Below are 17664 nucleotides of genomic sequence, written 5' to 3'. Positions count from 1 at the left end.
ACCCGCGTCTTTCGGGTCAGCAGCCGAGCGCCGTAACCACTGAGCCACCGCGACGGGGACGGGAACGTACTGAGACATTATTCAATTATATGAAAACCCAGCATAGCCGCTTTCATCCTCCTGCGAAAGGGCTGAGCAAACGCAAGGAGCGTTCTTTCGATGGAGGCGAAACGCAAATGGGGCCCTAGGGCTGTGCGATGTCAGCGCACGTTAAATATCATACCCCAATCTGAGTTTACTAAGAAAAATCTATCCTTCCACATATAACAAATGCCCGCTATGCGGTGAACACCCAACGCTTTACCACGTTACATGGGCCTGTTCGAAAATGCAGGCAGCACCGATAAACAACACACCAACACCGGGGCAGTGGGAGGCTGCGCTGTCCAGCTCGAAGCCTGAAGAGCAGCTCAAGCTGATCGACACGGCTCGCAAGACTGCAAAAGCCACTGGGGCATTGGACTGAGGGCTCCACCTAAGCTGAGAGAACACTTGTAACAATAAAGTTTTTCATTCATTCATTCATTCCCCAGGTGGTCGAAGTTATTCCGGAGACCTCGACTACGGCACATCTTTTTCTTTGTCTACTTTCACTTCCATCGTCCTCCCTGCCCTTGCGGCGCGTTTGAGGTGTACACCGAGATGGGAGATAATTACTGCATCATTTCCTTTCGTCAAAAACAATTTTTAAGGAAATGGCGCGGTGAGGGCCAGTGGGTTGTGTTTCTTGAACTGGGCAAGAGCCTGTCGCATTCCTCCGCCGAGGGAGCTGGCAAGTGCGTCGTCGGAGGGCGTTTGCTAGCGCATTCCCATAAAAAATTGCCTGTGGTTTAGCTGCGTTTAAACCTGGAGGATTGCGAAAGCAACATCTGCGCGTAGCCATATATTGTTGCGTGAGCTACATTGCCCACAGTCTCGCCGTTTCGCGTGCTCTTGCACGACCATACTGCGCATGCGCGAGGAGCAAGTGACGTCGCTACGCACAGCTGGCGTGCCTCGCCGCGCGCGCTCGCCTTCCTTTCCTTAAAATGATCGGAGTGCTTGCAGCTCGAATCTCTCTCTCACCCCACGTACCTATATGCACGATTCAGGCGTCCACTGACCCGGGGAGCCATTATGGTCACTTCCTTTCCTTAATATGATCGTTGTGTAAAACCTGGTCAACGCCAATGAACACAACGAACGCCGACGGCCTATATGGCTATAGCGCCGCGTTTCTAGCACACGTTGTCCATGCCAACGCATGCAGCGCACACCGTTCACTACCGCCATTTAGCTTAAAGCATGGTCGAGGTGTCCACTGTTCGAAGAGAGCAGTTATGCGCCTTCCCTCTGGTTCAGGTGTCCACCGAGATGTAGACACCTCGCCCTCACCTCCCGCTACGTATATCCTAGCACCCTAGCACAGCAGTGCTAAGCCAGTGCCAATTTTATATACACCACAAACTACGCAGATGGCGATGCGCTATCGCTACTGTGCATCAGAGAGGGAGAGAGACTGTCGGTGAGGCGATAGAGTGTGTGCGGCAGCGGTGGTGGTGGTGGAAACGTTTATTGCCAATGATGTAAATCGTGGGGGCGAAGCCCCCTACATGGCACTTGGATGCCTCCTCAATGTGAGGAGGAGGCACCCTTACAACGCGAAGGATAGCCCCTGGAGCGCAATCCTTCTGTGAGCGCTGGAGATGATCCGGCGCTGGTCTTGAGCGGACGAGCTGATCAGGAGAGACTCCCAGTAAGACTCCGCCGCGGTTGGTGATGGGGGATTAGGGGAGGTGGGGCATGTGAGGAGGGTGTGTAAGAAGTCTCCTGGTTTGCCGCAAAGCTTGCATGTTGACGGGAATTGGTCTGGGTATCGGGCATGCAGCAGTATTGAGTATGGAGCAGTTCGGGTTTGTAGTTGTCGCCAATGTGCAGCCTGCGCTATGGTGAGGTATGGAGCTGGGGGTGCGTATTCCCTTCGTTTGTCTCGGTAGTACGAGAGCATATCATGGAAGGAGAGCAGGCGATCCGAGGCTCGTAGAGGGGGCTCGACTCCTGCCCGGAATGTCAGACCTCGGGCTAGGGAATCAGCCTCCTCGTTGCCAGGGAGGCCAGCATGCGCTGGCGTCCAGATGAGGGTTATGAGGCACCGGGGCTGCCAGGTGTAGGCTCCAGCGGGCGGCCCCGGCACGCCAGTAGTAGTAGTAGTAGTAGCAGTAGCAGTAGCAGTAGCAGTAGCAGTAGCAGTAGCAGTAGTAGCAGTAGTAGCAGTAGTAGCAGTAGTAGCAGTAGTAGCAGTAGCAGTAGCAGTAGTAGTAGTAGTAGTAGTAGTAGTAGTAGCAGTAGTAGTAGCAGTAGCAGTAGCAGTAGCAGTAGCAGTAGTAGTAGTAGTAGTAGTAGTAGCAGTAGTAGTAGTAGTAGTTTGGTTTGGTTTGGTTTGGTTTGGTTTATGGGGTTTAACGTCCCAAAGCGACTAAGGCTATGAGAGACGCCGTAGTGGAGGGCTCCGGAAATTTCGACCACCTGGGGTTCTTTAACGTGCACTGACATCGCACAGTACACGGGCCTCTAGAATTTCTCCTCCAAAGAAATTCTAGCCGCCGCGGCCGGGATCGAACCCGCGTCTTTTGGGTCAGCAGCCGAGCACCTTAGCCGCTGAGCCACCGCGGAATAGTAGTAGTAGTAGTAGTAGTAGTAGTAGTAGTAGTAGTAGTAGTAGTAGTAGTAGTAGTAGTAGTAGTAGTAGTAGTAGTAGTAGTAGTAGAAGAACTTTATTTTCAACCGATGTAGGAGGCCCCCTACTCCCCGCCCCTGGCACGCAGGCTCGCCAGCTGTGAGCCGTGTGACGTCACCCGCTCCTCGCGCATGCGCAGCTTGGCCTTTCCAGAGCTCCGCGAAATGGCTCGGCGACTAGCATAGTGCTGTTTTCGCAACAATATGGTCTTGGGTGGCGTGCGTCCCGCCACCGCAGTGCGGGCATGCATGGTCATTTCATCGTTTGCGATTAGACATAATAGGTAGGGGCTAAGAATTGCCTTTGTTTGAAGGCGTCCAAGTGTCTTGCGCCCTGTTCAGGTCTGGGTGAGGGGCGGGATACGTGCATCTTTGCTCGCGATAAAAGTTTGTAATCTCCGTGTACGAGCGAGGCGCCTCGGCGGCCTTCATCACGCGAGCTCAAGAGGTCGCCCCCGACTGGAGGTCAGCCTGGACTCGCCCCAGCCCCAACTAATCCCTTCCATTTTGTGGCAGTAAAGTTGTAACCATCACCACCACCAAGGAAATGGCGCAGTCTCTCACATCTCGGTGGACACCTCAACTGCGCCTTAAGGGAAGGCAGACAACTGAAGATGCCTATGTCATCGGGTCGAATCCGTTCCGCAAGCTGGCTTCCAACTTGACTAGCACATGTAAGCTATATGCAAAGCTGCACCGCAGGGAACGCTGTATGGGAAACGATTGCTCAGTTTTCTTATGAATGCTATCGTGAATACTTGCGCCGCATTGACATCAGCCAGTGGTGGATATCTATAAAAGGAACCAAATCTGCATGACTGTCAAATTTCGCTGCTCATTGGCTCTTGATGACGGCCGCTTGATGACGTCAACCTATTTTTCTTGGCATCGCTGGGATTTTTTGTGCCATCTGCGAGAGGGAGGGAGAGAAAAAAACTTTATTATGGAATTCGGGGCACTCCCCTGGGTCCCCCGCACGACCGCACTGCACTCAAGTGTTTATGTTCCTAAGGTCCATAACGCTGGCAGCCCGGACGGTGGTCTGCGCGACCGGGTCCTCCGAACGCAGCATGATCTCCCAGGTCTTGAGGTTCTCTAGGCCCCGCGGGGGAGGGTCCACCGGGCAGAGGGAAAGGATGTGCAGGGAAGAAGCGAAGGGTTCTGAGCATAGGGCGCGAGCAGGAGTGGGGAAGGAGGGATGATAGTGGCCTAGGTTAAGGGGTGAGGGGAGAGTGTGTGTCTGTAGTCTGCGCCAGAGTGTTGCGAGTACACACTAGCCACATAGTGAGGCTTCGAGCACTTAAGAATGCTTACACAATTTGAAGGCAAAAGCTTTAGTGTGTGACCATTAGCGTTCGACTGTCGACGTAGGTCGGGGTCCCGGAAGCGCCCCTGCCAGTGCCAAGCCTTTTCGCCTTTCGCCTCCATCAATATAAGCCGCCGCTGCCAGGAATCGAACCATCGTACAAAGGCGTAGAGCTCGTCCTAGCATCAGAAGAGATGCGTTTAGTACGCATTTGTAAACTATACTTACTAAAATGAAGTTTGAAAATTAAATTTTGTAGCCAAAAGGTTTTTTTTTTTTGCTTTTGAGGAAAGGAAATGACGCAGTAACTGTCTCACATATCCCGGTGGACACCTGAACCGCGCCAAAAGGAGTTCGCTAGAAAAGGGCTTTTATGCATCGAACATTGATGTTCCTAAGGCACATCCTTGCACAAACGTAGTCTGGGCTCCTGGCCACCAGGGTCTACGAGGCAATGAGGCCGCTGATGCGTCTGCCCGGGCGCTCACACACCGGGCTCCTCATCCTAGCTCTCCTGGCTCAGAAGCTCATAAACCGCTTCTGCGGTTCCGCGAAATCTTAACTCATTACTGCGACAGCCACCGCCTCTACCCGGAACCTGCCAAGGGGCTGAGTAAAGGCGGGGACACATGTCAGGCGGGCGCTCCGAATCCGGTCCGGCTCGCCGCGTCCGGCGGCGCCGCTCCGGCCAGCCGGCGACCGCCGGACGCGTCAAACCGCGTAGATATGTCCGGTGCACCGCGTCCGGCGAATGTCCGGCACGCCGCTCCGGCGGGCAGTGGCAGCCAATGCGAGCGCGCAGAGCGCCAACGTCACGATGACGTCGAGTTCGCGACGTCACAGGTGAGCACGACAGGTGGTGGTGGTGAAAACTTTTAATTACTGAAATAGAGTTTGGGAGCCACAGAGTGGCCCCGCTACATGGTCGGCGTCCCTAGTCCGGGACACCGCATGACAATGCCCCGTCTCTAGCCCGTTTCACCAGAGCCCTTTGGGACTCAAGCGAGGAGCAGTTGAGAAGGGCAGTCTCCCATGCCTCTCTGGAAGGGGTAGGGGAAGGGGGGAGGTGGGGATTTTGAGTACATGCCCACACCATGTGGAAGATATCACAGGTCTCCCCACAGTGTGGGCATCGCCCATCCGTGTTAGGATCGTAATGCTTTAAGATTGCAGGACAGAGTATAGTACCTGTCTGCAGGCGCCTTAAAGTTCGCTCCTCCGTCTTACTCAGCCCCTTTGCAGGGGCCGGGAAAAGGCGGTGGATGTCGCTATAATGCGTTATAATTTCCTTGAATCGCAGCAGCGGCTGGTTAGTCTCCGAGCCAGAAGAGCTGGGATGAGGAGCCCGGTGAGTAAGCGCTCGGGCAGCCGCGTCAGCGGCCTCATTACCTCGTAAGCCCTGGTGGCCAGGAGCCCAAATGATTCTTTTGGGTGTTGGATCAGTGGCAGTCCGTCTTAGAATACAAGCAGCTAAGGGGGAGATCTCCCCTGCCAAGTAATGATCACATGCTTTTCGGGAGTCCGTAATGATGATTCTCGAATTGGCGTGGGCGGCAGCAAGCGCTATCGCTACTTCCTCGGCTCGCATTGAATTCGGGGCTCGAAAGGAGAGTCCATCAACGTGCATTTCCTGGTGAACGACAGCGGCCGTGTAAAATCCCGTGGGCGATGGGCCTGCTACGTCTACATAATATACACCAGGTCGGGAGCCGTGTTGTCTCTCAAGAGCCCGAGCCCGCGCTTGTCGCCTGTTTACGTGCATGTCGGTGTCCATGTTACGGGGGAGCGGGGAGACCCAGAGCATATGGCGCCACAGTACTGGGATACGCTCCGCCTCCTCTGGAGTGCAGTCGTGTTGGATGTGTAAGCGGTTTAGCAGGCGGCGCCCAGGGGCCGTCTGCATGAGCCGCGTGTATTGGTTCACGAGGTGGGCCTCCCGCAGCTCCTGGTAGGAGTTTAGCACCCCCAATGCCTTGAGTTTGGCATTAGAGGTAGCCACCGGGAGATCCAGGGCTCGCTTAGTTGCCTTGCGGATGACGGCGTCTATTCGCGCCTCGTCTTGCTTAGTAGTGCGGAGATATGGCACGGCGTAGAGGATCCGGCTAGTCACGAAGGCATAGACGAGCCGAAGCGCGTCCCTGACCCGCAGACCGCCCCGCTTGTTGGAAACGCGGCGGATCATGCGCCCTACACTCTTAGAAAAAAAGGTAGTGAAAACGTAGTAACGGCTGCTGTTACAACCTTTTTTTAACCCCTACTGCCTATGTACTATGTTGCTACGACCTTGTTACTACTGGAAAGAAAATTAAGTAGTAACAAGGTAGTAACTTCTGCTGTTACTACGTTTTTTTGGCAGTTACTACACTTGTACTACCTCATTATAACCCTGGTAGTATCCATTACTACCTTGATCTGGAAATGGATGATCGGAATATGCACATGTACGTATACTAACATTCCCGGTGACATTGCTACTCAATGCCCCATGTTTTTATATAATGAAAAGGGTTTCCTAATTGGCAGCAAATCTAACAAAATTGCCAGTGCTGTTTTTTGTTTTCAATACAATATACGCAGCGCGTATGTGTTCCACTCTTTAGTTTGATTTCTTAATTGCACTTTTTCACCAACCCCAAGCTATTGTGCCTGACTTGTGCTCATTTTTCCTTCTGGTTTACTACAAGATGCACAAAAATGGGCGTTGAATTTCTGATGTCATGTTCATGCACTCCTTGTGACACATTAGAAAGTCACCACGAAGTCAGGTATTCATGTCTTTCGACAATAAAAACTCAGCAGAGCGTCTTTTTCGTTAACACAGAAGATTTCCTTATGTCATTGGCCATCAGCCACTGAAAGGCCCTTCTCAACAACATTGTTGTCCCGTGCGAGAATGTAGATGCTGCTGCTACATTTACACGCAATGAAAAGAACAAGAAACAACTGTGGCTGCAGATATCACGGCACATAAGTTGACAAGTTAACGTCTGGTGGCGTGGCGTGGCTGCTTCCGGCAGCCGAGCTGAACGGATCGCAGGGTCATGGGCTCCAGCGGAGCAGCGATAGCGGCCTTTGACGGCCGCGGAAACAGGATCGATGACTGCGGTGATAAGGATTATCAGATTATTTTGCCGACACTGCCAACAGGACGTGTTGTTTTCAACACCGTTTTTCTTCACGGCGACGTGCGAGCGAGGCCGTTCCGGGTCGAGGATTTCCGAGACGCCCTGGCCGAGACCGGTATGCTCCCCGACGTGGTCGCGTTGGGGGCGTACCAAATCAACCACGTGTGGGCGGTTACCCTGCGGAACACGGAGGCAGCAAAGAAGTTGCTCGCCTTCAACGAGCTGCAAGTTAAGAAACGCCGCTGCCTCATTATCGACCCGGAAGACCAGCAGGTAAAGCTGCGGCTACACTGGATGCTTCACGGTGTGGCCGACGACGACATTCGGACGGCATTCGCGGCGTTTGGCAAAGTGACCGACGTTACGCGTGAGCGGTGGCGGATACAAGGCGTCAATGACAAGAGCTCAACGACAAGAACGGTCCTACTGAAGTTGAAGCCTGGCTTGAAAGTGGATGACCTGCCACACCAGGTACGTGTCGCCGGAGAGTTGGCTCTTGTCGTAGCGCCTGGGCGTCCAATGCAGTGCTTGCGCTGCCATGGTACAGGCCACGTGCGGCGTGAATGCAAGGTTCCCCGCTGTACGAAATGCCGGCGGTACGGCCACGCGGATAATGAGTGTGTCCGCACTTATGCGGTGGCTACGGGCGGGGCGTCGAAAGACGACTCTGCGGAACTCCTGATGGATGTAGTAGAGGCTGAAGAATCTGCGAAAGGCATAGAGGAACCTGAAACGCAAACAGGATCGACGGGCTCTTCGATGCCGGACGCCAGCCGATGCCGGACGCAGCAAGCCGCTGCCGGACGCAGCGATGCCGGACGCAAGCCTGAGGGGGCAGAACCTACTAGAAAGGAGACGGAGGCGTCGAGCGGTGAAGTAAGCGTGCCAGCGTTCCAAGAAACCGAGCCAGCGTCTCTGACCGAGGAGAACCTTGACCAGAGCGGCGCCCGCACGACCGGCGTCCCTGCCCCAGCGAAGCGGCCACACGCCCAGACCGGAACCGAAGACGACAAGGCGGAAGCCCCCAGCGTCGAAGAGCCGCCGGCAAAAACGACCCAAGGACGGCGGTCGTCCATCCGGACACGATCAACTGTGTCGACGGAGAGGAGAGCCCTTGACAAGCCGCCCCCGCTGCCAGGCCTGGCACCAGCACCGGATGGCTCCGGTGTCAACGATGTCGTCTAGCCAAGCGCTAGACGTGAAGGGTAAGCACCATGTTCCCGGCCTCTTTCTTCTGCTTTAAAATGGCTCCTGCGTTCCCCATGAAAGTCGGTACACTTAATGTCAGGGGACTGGCAAGTAAGAAGAAGCAGAGCCAGGTGTACCGCCTTTTAACTGAGCACGACATTGACGTCCTAGCAGTGCAGGAAACGAAAATTGACGGGGAAGAGGAGACCGGGAGCATGGTGAGACGTTTCACGTCTAGGTTTTTTGCAGTTGTCGCCCACGCTGTAGGAACGTCTGCGGGTTGTGTCATCTTTGTAAAGAATGTACCGGGACTTGAGGTTCAGGCATATACGGCGTGTCCTTCGGGTCGATTTGTTTTGGTTGACCTCCTGTACGACAAAACATATTGGCGCATCATTTGTGTGTACGCCCCAAATGCGGTGGATGAGAGGACAGCGTTTTTTCAAAGCGTACAAAAGCACTTCAGTTGCGAGAAATGCCTGATCGTAATGGGTGACTTCAATTGCGTCCTGAGGGGTTGTGACAAAACCAGTGCAAGGGCATTTAGGGACAGAAGCACTGAAGTACTCTCAGAAATTATAGACACGTGCAACCTCGATGATGTGGCCGAATGTTTAGAAGGCGAGCGTTGTGTGAGACTCACTCATTTTCAGCGGTCAAGCCATGCACGGCTAGATCGCATTTATGTGTCACCGAACGTTATTTCAAAATGCAATAGCTACAATGTAGTACCGGTATCATTTTCGGATCATTGTTTAGTGAAGTGTGGGATAGGGACAAAGAAACGAGGAAATCAGTTTTCTTGGGAAATGTGGAAATTAAATAATAAGCTCATTACAGACGACATCTTTAGCAGGAAAGTAAACGAAGAAATCAGTAAATTAAAGCCGAGCGGGGAACTGAAAGTATGGCAGCAGTGGGAACTTTGCAAACAACAAATAAAAATAGCAGCAATCGAAAGGTCAAGCTGCATACGACAAGAGGAGAAGCGTGAGGAGGACAATTTAAGATCTTTACTAGCTAGACTTCTCGAAAGAGAAAGCGAAGAGCCTGGCAAATGGATGGATGACATTAGGAAAATAAAAAATAAGATTGAACTCTTTGAAGAAGAACGCTATCGTGGCGCACTGGTGCGGGCTAGGGCGCAAGATATAGCTGATGGGGAGACACCTTCAAAACGAGCGCTAGGAATGGAAAAAACGCATGCTCAACGAAACCACATTGAACAGATTGAATGGGGCGGGGCGTTATCTGGAGAAAGCGGGCATATCCAGCAGGCATTTCTTGAATATTATCAGGCGCTGTTTGCAAAGCAAGAAGTGGATGTGAGCGCATTCAAGGAAAAGTTTCTTGGCGCTTTGCCGCGATTAGATGACGAACAGAAAGAAAGGCTGCAGCTGTCGATAACTGCGTCGGAGGTCGAGCAAGCGATAGAAAATTTGAACCTGGGAAAATCTCCTGGACCTGATGGGTTAAGCGCCGCTTTTTACAAAGCATATAAACGCGAAATAGTGCCAGTACTGACAGCAGTTTTTAACGAAGCCTATAAAGAAAATGAATTGCCCCCGTCTTATGGTAAATCCCATACAGTGCTAATCCCTAAATCCGATGACGCAGAAAAGTTAAAGCAGGTCACAGCATATCGTCCTATCGCCCTCACAAACGTGGATTATAAAGTTTTCATGAAGATTTTAGCCTGTAGACTACAGTCAGTAATTCAGGATATAGTCGGTCCCCACCAGACGTGTGGGATCAAGGGACGCTCTATTGTTTCCAATATTCATAAAGCGAGGTGTGTGCTGGAATGTTGTGATTACACAAATAGCTGTGTAGCCATCCTCCAGCTAGATCTTGAGAAGGCATTCGATTGTGTTTCGCACGATATCCTGTTCTGCATACTCGACCATGTGAATTTAGGGTCCATTATTTGTGAGGGAGTGGCCTTGGCGTACCGGAGCTGCACGACAAGATTAATTGTAAATAAGAATTTGGGGGCCCCCATTAGCCTGCAGCGTTCGGTGCGCCAGGGTTGTCCCCTCAGCCCTCTTCTATTCTGCATTTACATTGAAGCGTTGTGTTTGAATATCATGGAAAGTGAAAAAATTCGAGGATTCCAGCTACAGGCAGCAGAAGTTAAGCTGCTGGCTTATGCGGATGATGTCGCGGTGTTCACAGTGAACCGGGAAGGTATAACCGAGGCCGTGGCATGCGTAAAAGAATTCACCAATATCACCGGTAGTAAAGTGAATTGGTCAAAGTCCCTGGGGCTTTGGCACGGAGAATGGCCAACGAAGCCCGGCAATTTTGCAAACGTGTCCTGGGTGACGACCCCAGTAAAGTACTTAGGCGTTCCACTGGATGGTTATCGCGATAGCGATTCGTACTGGAAAGCACAGACGCAAGCCACGCGTGAAAAGGTGGAAAGGTGGAAAGGGCGACACCTTTCAATTTTCGCAAGGGCCACAGTGTGCAATCTGTTTTTTATGTCTAGGCTGTGGTACGTGATGCAAGTGTTGCATTGTGCAAGGATGCACGTACAGAGACTGCACCGGATCTTTGCCGTTTTTGTGTGGGCTGCGGACTGGGAACGCTGTAGCCGGACCAATTTGTTTAGGCGGGTGAAGAATGGCGGCCTGAGTCTGGGTCACTTATTTCTGCGGCAGATTGTAAGCAGATTTTGTTTTGTGCGCGATGTAAGCGATCCGTTTTTGCGCACTGTGTGCCAATTAAGGCTCGGAAATGCACTGCCGGACTTTGTTGTCACAACCGAAAGGTTCTCGGGACGTATTTTTGGTTACTTTAGAGAGGTTGTCGTGAGTGTTCGATTCCTGTCTGTTCGATTTTCGTATGAATATTTATCTTCTGTTAGCAGGAAGAAGTTGTATAAAGATTTGTGCGATGTAGTTCTTCCACAACCTATGTACAGGGCCTTATACAATGGAGGCCAGGGACGCGACGTACTTAAGCGTGTGAAGGCGATGCAGGTGCCGCCAAGTGCAAAAACTTTTTTCTTTAAATTACATACCGGAACACTACCAGTAAAGGAATTCTTGGAAAGGAAGCAGTTATTTCTACCTTGGGGATCACATTGTTTAATTTGTAAACAACCAGAAACAATAGACCACGTTTTTTTGCACTGTTGGGAGGGGGTATACTTTTGGGACATTTTGCAACGGACTTTAAAAAAGGAATTTCCGCTCGACGCTCATGGTATTCGGTACTTGCCTGTGGAGAGTGAGGATGGGACACCATTCGACCTCATTATGCTAATGGGCCTCCATTGTATTTGGCGCTCCAGAATGGCAGGATATCATTGCGATCCTGATGCAAGGCCTGCACGGATCTATTTTCGGGAGTGCATGCATAAGTATATTGAAGTTCAGAAACTTGCTCCTGAAGCTCCCGAGTGGCTCGAAAGAGTCGAGCCTTTGGTGACGCTTAAGGAGTTTTAATATGATGTGTTGTTAATTATTGCTCATTGCGCTCTGTAAGTGTATTTGTGTACTGTGGTTCTTGCCGAAGTCAGGCAATAAATAAAAAAAAAAAAAAAAAAGTGGCGTGGCGTAGTGGTTAGCGTGGTAGGATAGAAAGTATAGAAACAACTTCAACATAGCATAGCAAGTCGAAGGTCCGCGGTTCGAATCCTCCTGAAAGCAGGAATTTCTTTCTTTTTTGTTTTTGCTCTAGTTTTTTTTTGCTTTTATTTTGCACTATTACTATCTTATATGCATACGATTCTAATGTCAAAAGTCATTAGATTATTTCTTAAGGTGTTTTCTCTCGAGAGGTAGTAAATGTTACTACCTCGCAGTTACTACGTACAGTTACTGAGAGGTAGTAAACGTTACTACCTTGCAGTTACTACTGATATATTTTGCCGATGCTAGAAGCGCGTCCCACCAGGCATCGGGTCCAGGAGCACCGCCGCAATGCCGAAGGAGGAAGGAAACGTGGGCCGGAGACGGGGAGTAGGGGAAGTGAAGGAAAACAACTGTATTCACATATTTACATTATTTACATAGAGCGGGGCTGAGAATGGCTCTCAGTGGAAGGGCAACGTCTTCGTCAACCGTAGTCGACTGGAGCTAGCAGGCTCCTCGGCCACACTCACGGCCGAGTTAAATATCGTCCGGTTTCCCCAGATCCCTGGCTGGGGAATAATGGTCGACGAGCACTGTCCAATCCGATGGACCGAAGGGGACGTTCTTGTCACCACCCACGGCTGGGCAGGTGCGGGTTTTTCCACTCTAACGCAGCTGGGTCGATGAGAGGGGGAGAATGCTGACTCAACCAGCCCAGCGGGAAAGGAACCTCCCGAAGTCTTCCAGCAGGGGAATGAACTTGCCTCCCCGCCGATTTCCCAGAACGCGAGTCGGGGACACAGAATTCTTCAATTATCCGCCAGCGTGACCGGCGCCGCCAAGTCGCCTCCGCATTCACGGTGGTTGCTCGGACAAAAGCTCCTGGGCCTCGCCTGCCTTCGTCGCCGCTATAGTGGTCATCTCCGCTGTGGTCGCTGGGGTTTCTGCTGACAATGGCCCTCGACATTCTTGCTACACTAATCCGCTGAGGCTCGGAGGGGCATTCCAAACATCCCACTTCCCATGGTCGTCGCGGGGTTGTCGACCTTGGTGATTGTTCACGGTAGCTGTTTGATCGGGCCACGTGGTCCGAAGTACGGCTACAACAGCAGGCCTCGATGAATGTTCACGATAGCGGCTTGATCGGGCCCACGTGGTCCGAATTACGGTTACAACAGCAGGCCTCGATGAATGTTCACGGTAGCGGCTTGATCGGGCCCACGTGGTCCGAAGTACGGTTACAACAGCACGTCCGCCGCCCGAAGAGGTCTCGTAGTGGTTGCAGCCAACGCTGCTGCGCGCAGAGACCTGGAGTTGTGTCCGTTCGGCTTTTGGTCACAGCTGGGCCCAAAGGTTCTTCCTGCTTCGTTGACAGCTGTAACGAGCTCAACCAGCAAGGTACACAGCCCAACCAGCAGAAAGCGCCAAACTGACTTCAAGAACCGCCAAGCTGTTTTCGGTCAACAAAATCTCTTTAGAGAAAATGAGCTGTAGCGTGAAATTTACGTCCTCCTCCGAAAGTTGACATGTTTGACCAAACCAGAATACACAGAGCTTGTTTAGCCAAAAGGGAGGAAAATTTTCTAAAATTTTGGGGGGGTGCCGTAGCACGGTTTATGTCACAGAAAGCCACCGCCCGTGAGAGCACGAAGGGAAGGTGGAGCTGCTGAACACACATACAAAACAGACAAAAATGATTCCCGCTAAAGCAAAAAAACAAAATACAAATTTGCATAGCGGATTAACGTCCGGAGAGTCAGGAAAGGGCATTACACGGGAAAGCTTCGGCTGAGGCCATCAGCGTTGCCATTACCTCGCAATTTTCGGCAACGTATGTAAACTGAGTCCCGCAATGCCAAGCTCCAAAATTTCGCTCTCATTTTTGTATCAGAGTTAAATGAACAAAAAAAAAAACAAGCAATAAACTGAATAGGATTATTCCTCGAATCAGTCTACAAACAGCGTTGCGACTCAAGGAATTTACTGGTTCCTATTCTTCAGCCGCCCCCTGCGCGGCCGCGGTCGGATTGCTGCTCTAGCAGGTGCAACAGGACACAAGGCTAGGAATTTCAGCTTGGGACCCTTAACTGTTCCTCGTCCAAGTCTCGCGGTTCTGAAGTTTGGCTGACGCTCAGAAAGCAGAATGCGAGAAGGGAACGGACGAGTGCGAATGCCGTGCCAGCGTATCCGTCTCTCTCGGATCGGGTTCGCGCGTTGCGTTCTCTTGGCTTGTGTTCCCACGGGGCGGGTGCGAACTCTTGAGCACCGAGGTGCCAAATTGGGGCGGCCACGCGGTTCGGATTTCAGTCGAGCAGTCAACAAGAGCCGCACTTTCCCCTTGATTAACTCTTCCCGTTTGGCCACCTCTATACGCTTCCGCTCCGTGGAAACCCTCGCTGTTGGTTTGCGGGGCGCGTCACTAGCCATCGCGGAACCGTCACATGTTAAGTCGTCGGCGTTCGCCTCATTGTCAGTTTGTGATCCAGCCTGCTCTGGCTCACTACCGTGAGAGTTTATGAGGGTTACAGGGTCACGTTTGCCCTCTTCACCCGCGTGCTCTGCTGGCGCTGCGAATTCTGGAGCCTTCGAACTGGTGAGGACCTGCGCAGCGTTATCTCCAAGACTAAGGCCCTTTTCTTTGGGCAGCCTATCCAAGCGATTTGGGAAAATCGAGGGATGCTGCATAGGCAGGTCTTGGGAGACGGCTGCCTCGGTCAGACGCAGCTCGAGCGGGCTCTCGATCGCGACGCGGGCAGTAAGTTGGTCGTGTTGGATACCTTTCCTATCCTTATACTGGCGGTACAGCAGGCCAGGACGGAGCTGGAAAGGTATGTTCTTCCGTGACATACCTATGTCACTTTGGTGACTCAAGTAATGTAGAGTCTGGTCTTTCTCTTGCTCAGCGGTGAACGTTTCTCTGTCCACACGAAGGAGTTCGAGAAAGCCATCTGAGTGGGGCAACATTTGATTCGTTTTCAGTTTCTCACCTAGCCCCAGCTCATCACTTGCGCCTGCTTCGGAAGACTCACTATAGCCTGCACTACTGTCGGTACTCTTTACCCCTGTGCTACAAGTGAGTAAGTCCTGGGCTGGCTCGTCATTAGGTAACGCGGAGCCGTCACGGCCTAAGTCGCCGGCGTTCGTCTCATCGTCAGTCTTTACTAGAGCTTGCTCTGGCTCATCACCGCGAGAATTTACAGGCTTCGGGCTTACAGGTTGAGGTTTGCCCTCTTCAACCACGTGCTCTGCTGGCGCCGCGACCTCACGAGCCTTCGAAATGGCAAGGACCTTCGTAGCGTTATCTCCAAAACAAAGGCCTTTTTCTTGGGGCAGCATATCCAAGCGATTAGAGAAAATCGAGGGATGCTGCTTAGGCAGGTTTTGGGAGACGGCTGCACCGGTCAGACGCACCTCGAGCGGGCTCTCGATCGCGACGCTGGCAATGGGCAAAGACACGCTGGTTTCAGTGGAGCATAACTCATTTTCGGGTGTTTGGTCGCGAGCGGCTGTCGTTCCCTGATCGTTGAACTGATCATTGTTTCGAGGCAGCGCTGAGGCGCATTCCTCGCTTACAATAGAACTTGCACTTGCCACTTTCAGCGCGCGACTGCTTTCTGGAGGACTGCCTTTTTGCGCTGCGCCTACGCCTATCTGGGTTGCAAGGAAAATCTGCGCGGCATCGCGCTTTTCATCTAACGCCGCGCTCTGGCTTGGAGCGCCACAGTCGCTGTCAGGTGGCAGACAACGACGCTCTGTGCCGCAGATTATCACATCAATTTCCCGACTGTCACTGTTCTTCTGAGCAACTACAATGTGCGTAGCTGACCAAGCGGGGCTCTTTGGCTGGTCGCTGACGCACTGATGGGGGCGCTGCTCGCTGCTATCACTTCGGATTTTAGACTCGGTCTGTACACGAATTCTGAAGTGTCGGAAGAGGGCACTTTTCGCTTTGTCGTAGTTTCTGGCATCCTCATCGGACAGTCGCGCTAATACGGCGCTGACATCGCAAGGAAGGATGGCCAGCAACATCATTGACCATTCGCCCTGATCTAGTTCTTCTTCCGCACATATCTGTTCAAAACTCGCGAGGAACGTTCTGAAGCTCTCGCCTCTCTGAAAAGTCCGCAACCGATCTCGGGCCCTTTTCCGTCTGAGAAATTGAGTCGTACGTATGAGCTCCTGCTGCTCTCGTTTACGTAGTTCCTCGAGCTCAGCGCGTCTCTTACGGCATTGCTCCTGCCATTCTATTTCAACCCTGTCGGCCTTCTCCTTGCGCTCTTTTTCAATCCTGTCAGCCTCCTTCTTAGCGGCTTCCTTGCGGTAAAGGCGTTCTTTTTCAATCCTGTCGGCCTCCTCCTTGCGTTCCTTTTCAACCCTGTCGGCCTCCTCCTTAGCGTTCCTGATTCCCTCCTGAATGACTTCCCAGGTCTCCCAAATTTTGTCACCCTCCTCCTTAGCACCACATTCCTTAATAGCCTCAATCAGCTGCGGCTTTCTGTGACTCTTCCTGGCCTCAATACCCAGCTTTTCACACAGCAACATCAACTCTGGCTTCTTTAGCTTGCTCAAATCCATGGCAATTCCCGAACGAGGACTTTCAATACAAGCTGCTACGTGAAATGCATAAGCGAGCACGTGCAGAAAAACAATCTACAGGAAGTGATAAATTTCCAGAGTTATCAAGCCTGGCAGATTCTTAAAGAAAGTCAAGCGCTCACCACTGCTGAAGCCAGGACCAAGCGTGGAAGATCCCGCCGCTGCCAACCAGTTGATATATTTTGCCGATGCTAGAAGCGCGTCCCACCAGGCATCGGGTCCAGGAGCACCGCCGCAATGCCGAAGGAGGAAGGAAACGTGGGCCGGAGACGGGGAGTAGGGGAAGTGAAGGAAAACAACTGTATTCACATATTTACATTATTTACATAGAGCGGGGCTGAGAATGGCTCTCAGTGGAAGGGCAACGTCTTCGTCAACCGTAGTCGACTGGAGCTAGCAGGCTCCTCGGCCACACTCACGGCCGAGTTAAATATCGTCCGGTTTCCCCAGATCCCTGGCTGGGGAATAATGGTCGACGAGCACTGTCCAATCGGATGGACCGAAGGGGACCTCCTTGTTACCGCCCACGGCTGGGCAGGTGCGAGCTTGTCCACTCTGTCGCAGCTGGGTCGAAGAGAGGGGAAGATTGCTGACTCATCCAGCCCCGCGGGGAAAGGAATCTCCTGAAGTCTTTCAGCAGGGGAATGAACTTGCCTCCCCGCCGATTTCCCAGAACGCGAGTCGGGGACACAGAATTCTTCAATTATCCGCCAGCGTGACGGCGCCGCCAGGTCGCCTCCGCATTCACGGTGGTTGCTCGGACAATAGCTCCTGGGCCTCGCCTGCCTTCGTCGCCGCTGCACTCCGTTCAAGGAATTTCGCTGGGGTTTTGGCTGACAATGGCCCTTGACATCCCTGCCACACTAATCCGCTGAGGCTCGGAGGGGCATTCCAAGCTTCTCACTTCCCATGGTCGTCGCGAGGTTGTCGACCTTGGCGATTGTTCACGGTAGCGGCTTGATCGGGCCCACGTGGTCCGAAGTGGACACAGGTGTGACGGGAACACACAAAGAGAACCGTCATTTTTCATTTCTTGACTTGGTCAGTGACCCAATTTTCCTTTGTGAATAAATAACACAAAGGGAGTTAAAGGGGGGGGGGGGGGGGTAGAAACACAACACTACGTACAGTTACTACCTAGGTAGTCATATAT

The 17664-nt window shown here is 52.3% G+C and overlaps 1 protein-coding gene across 1 annotated transcript; it reads left to right on the top strand.

Moving 5' to 3' along the window:
• The first annotated feature begins 7018 nt into the window (after positions 1–7018).
• Positions 7019–8499, top strand: LOC149358242 (uncharacterized). Its single transcript, XM_089570296.1, has 2 exons — positions 7019–8351; positions 8435–8499. Exon 1 carries the CDS (start codon positions 7063–7065, stop codon positions 8329–8331), a length of 1269 nt encoding a protein of 422 aa, XP_089426422.1. The 5' UTR covers positions 7019–7062; the 3' UTR covers positions 8332–8351; positions 8435–8499.
• The last annotated feature ends 9165 nt before the right edge of the window (positions 8500–17664 follow it).

Source organism: Amblyomma mixtum, chromosome 2, assembly GCF_055824585.1.
Source record: "Amblyomma mixtum isolate Tamu chromosome 2, ASM5582458v1, whole genome shotgun sequence".
Lineage (NCBI taxonomy): Eukaryota > Metazoa > Arthropoda > Arachnida > Ixodida > Ixodidae > Amblyomma > Amblyomma mixtum.
This window is presented reverse-complemented; position numbering and strand designations above follow the sequence as displayed.

Excerpts from the sequence above, each read along its gene's own strand:
- LOC149358242 (XM_089570296.1), top strand. The coding sequence starts at position 7,063 with ATGGGCTCCAGCGGAGCAGCGATAGCGGCCTTTGACGGCCGCGGAAAC.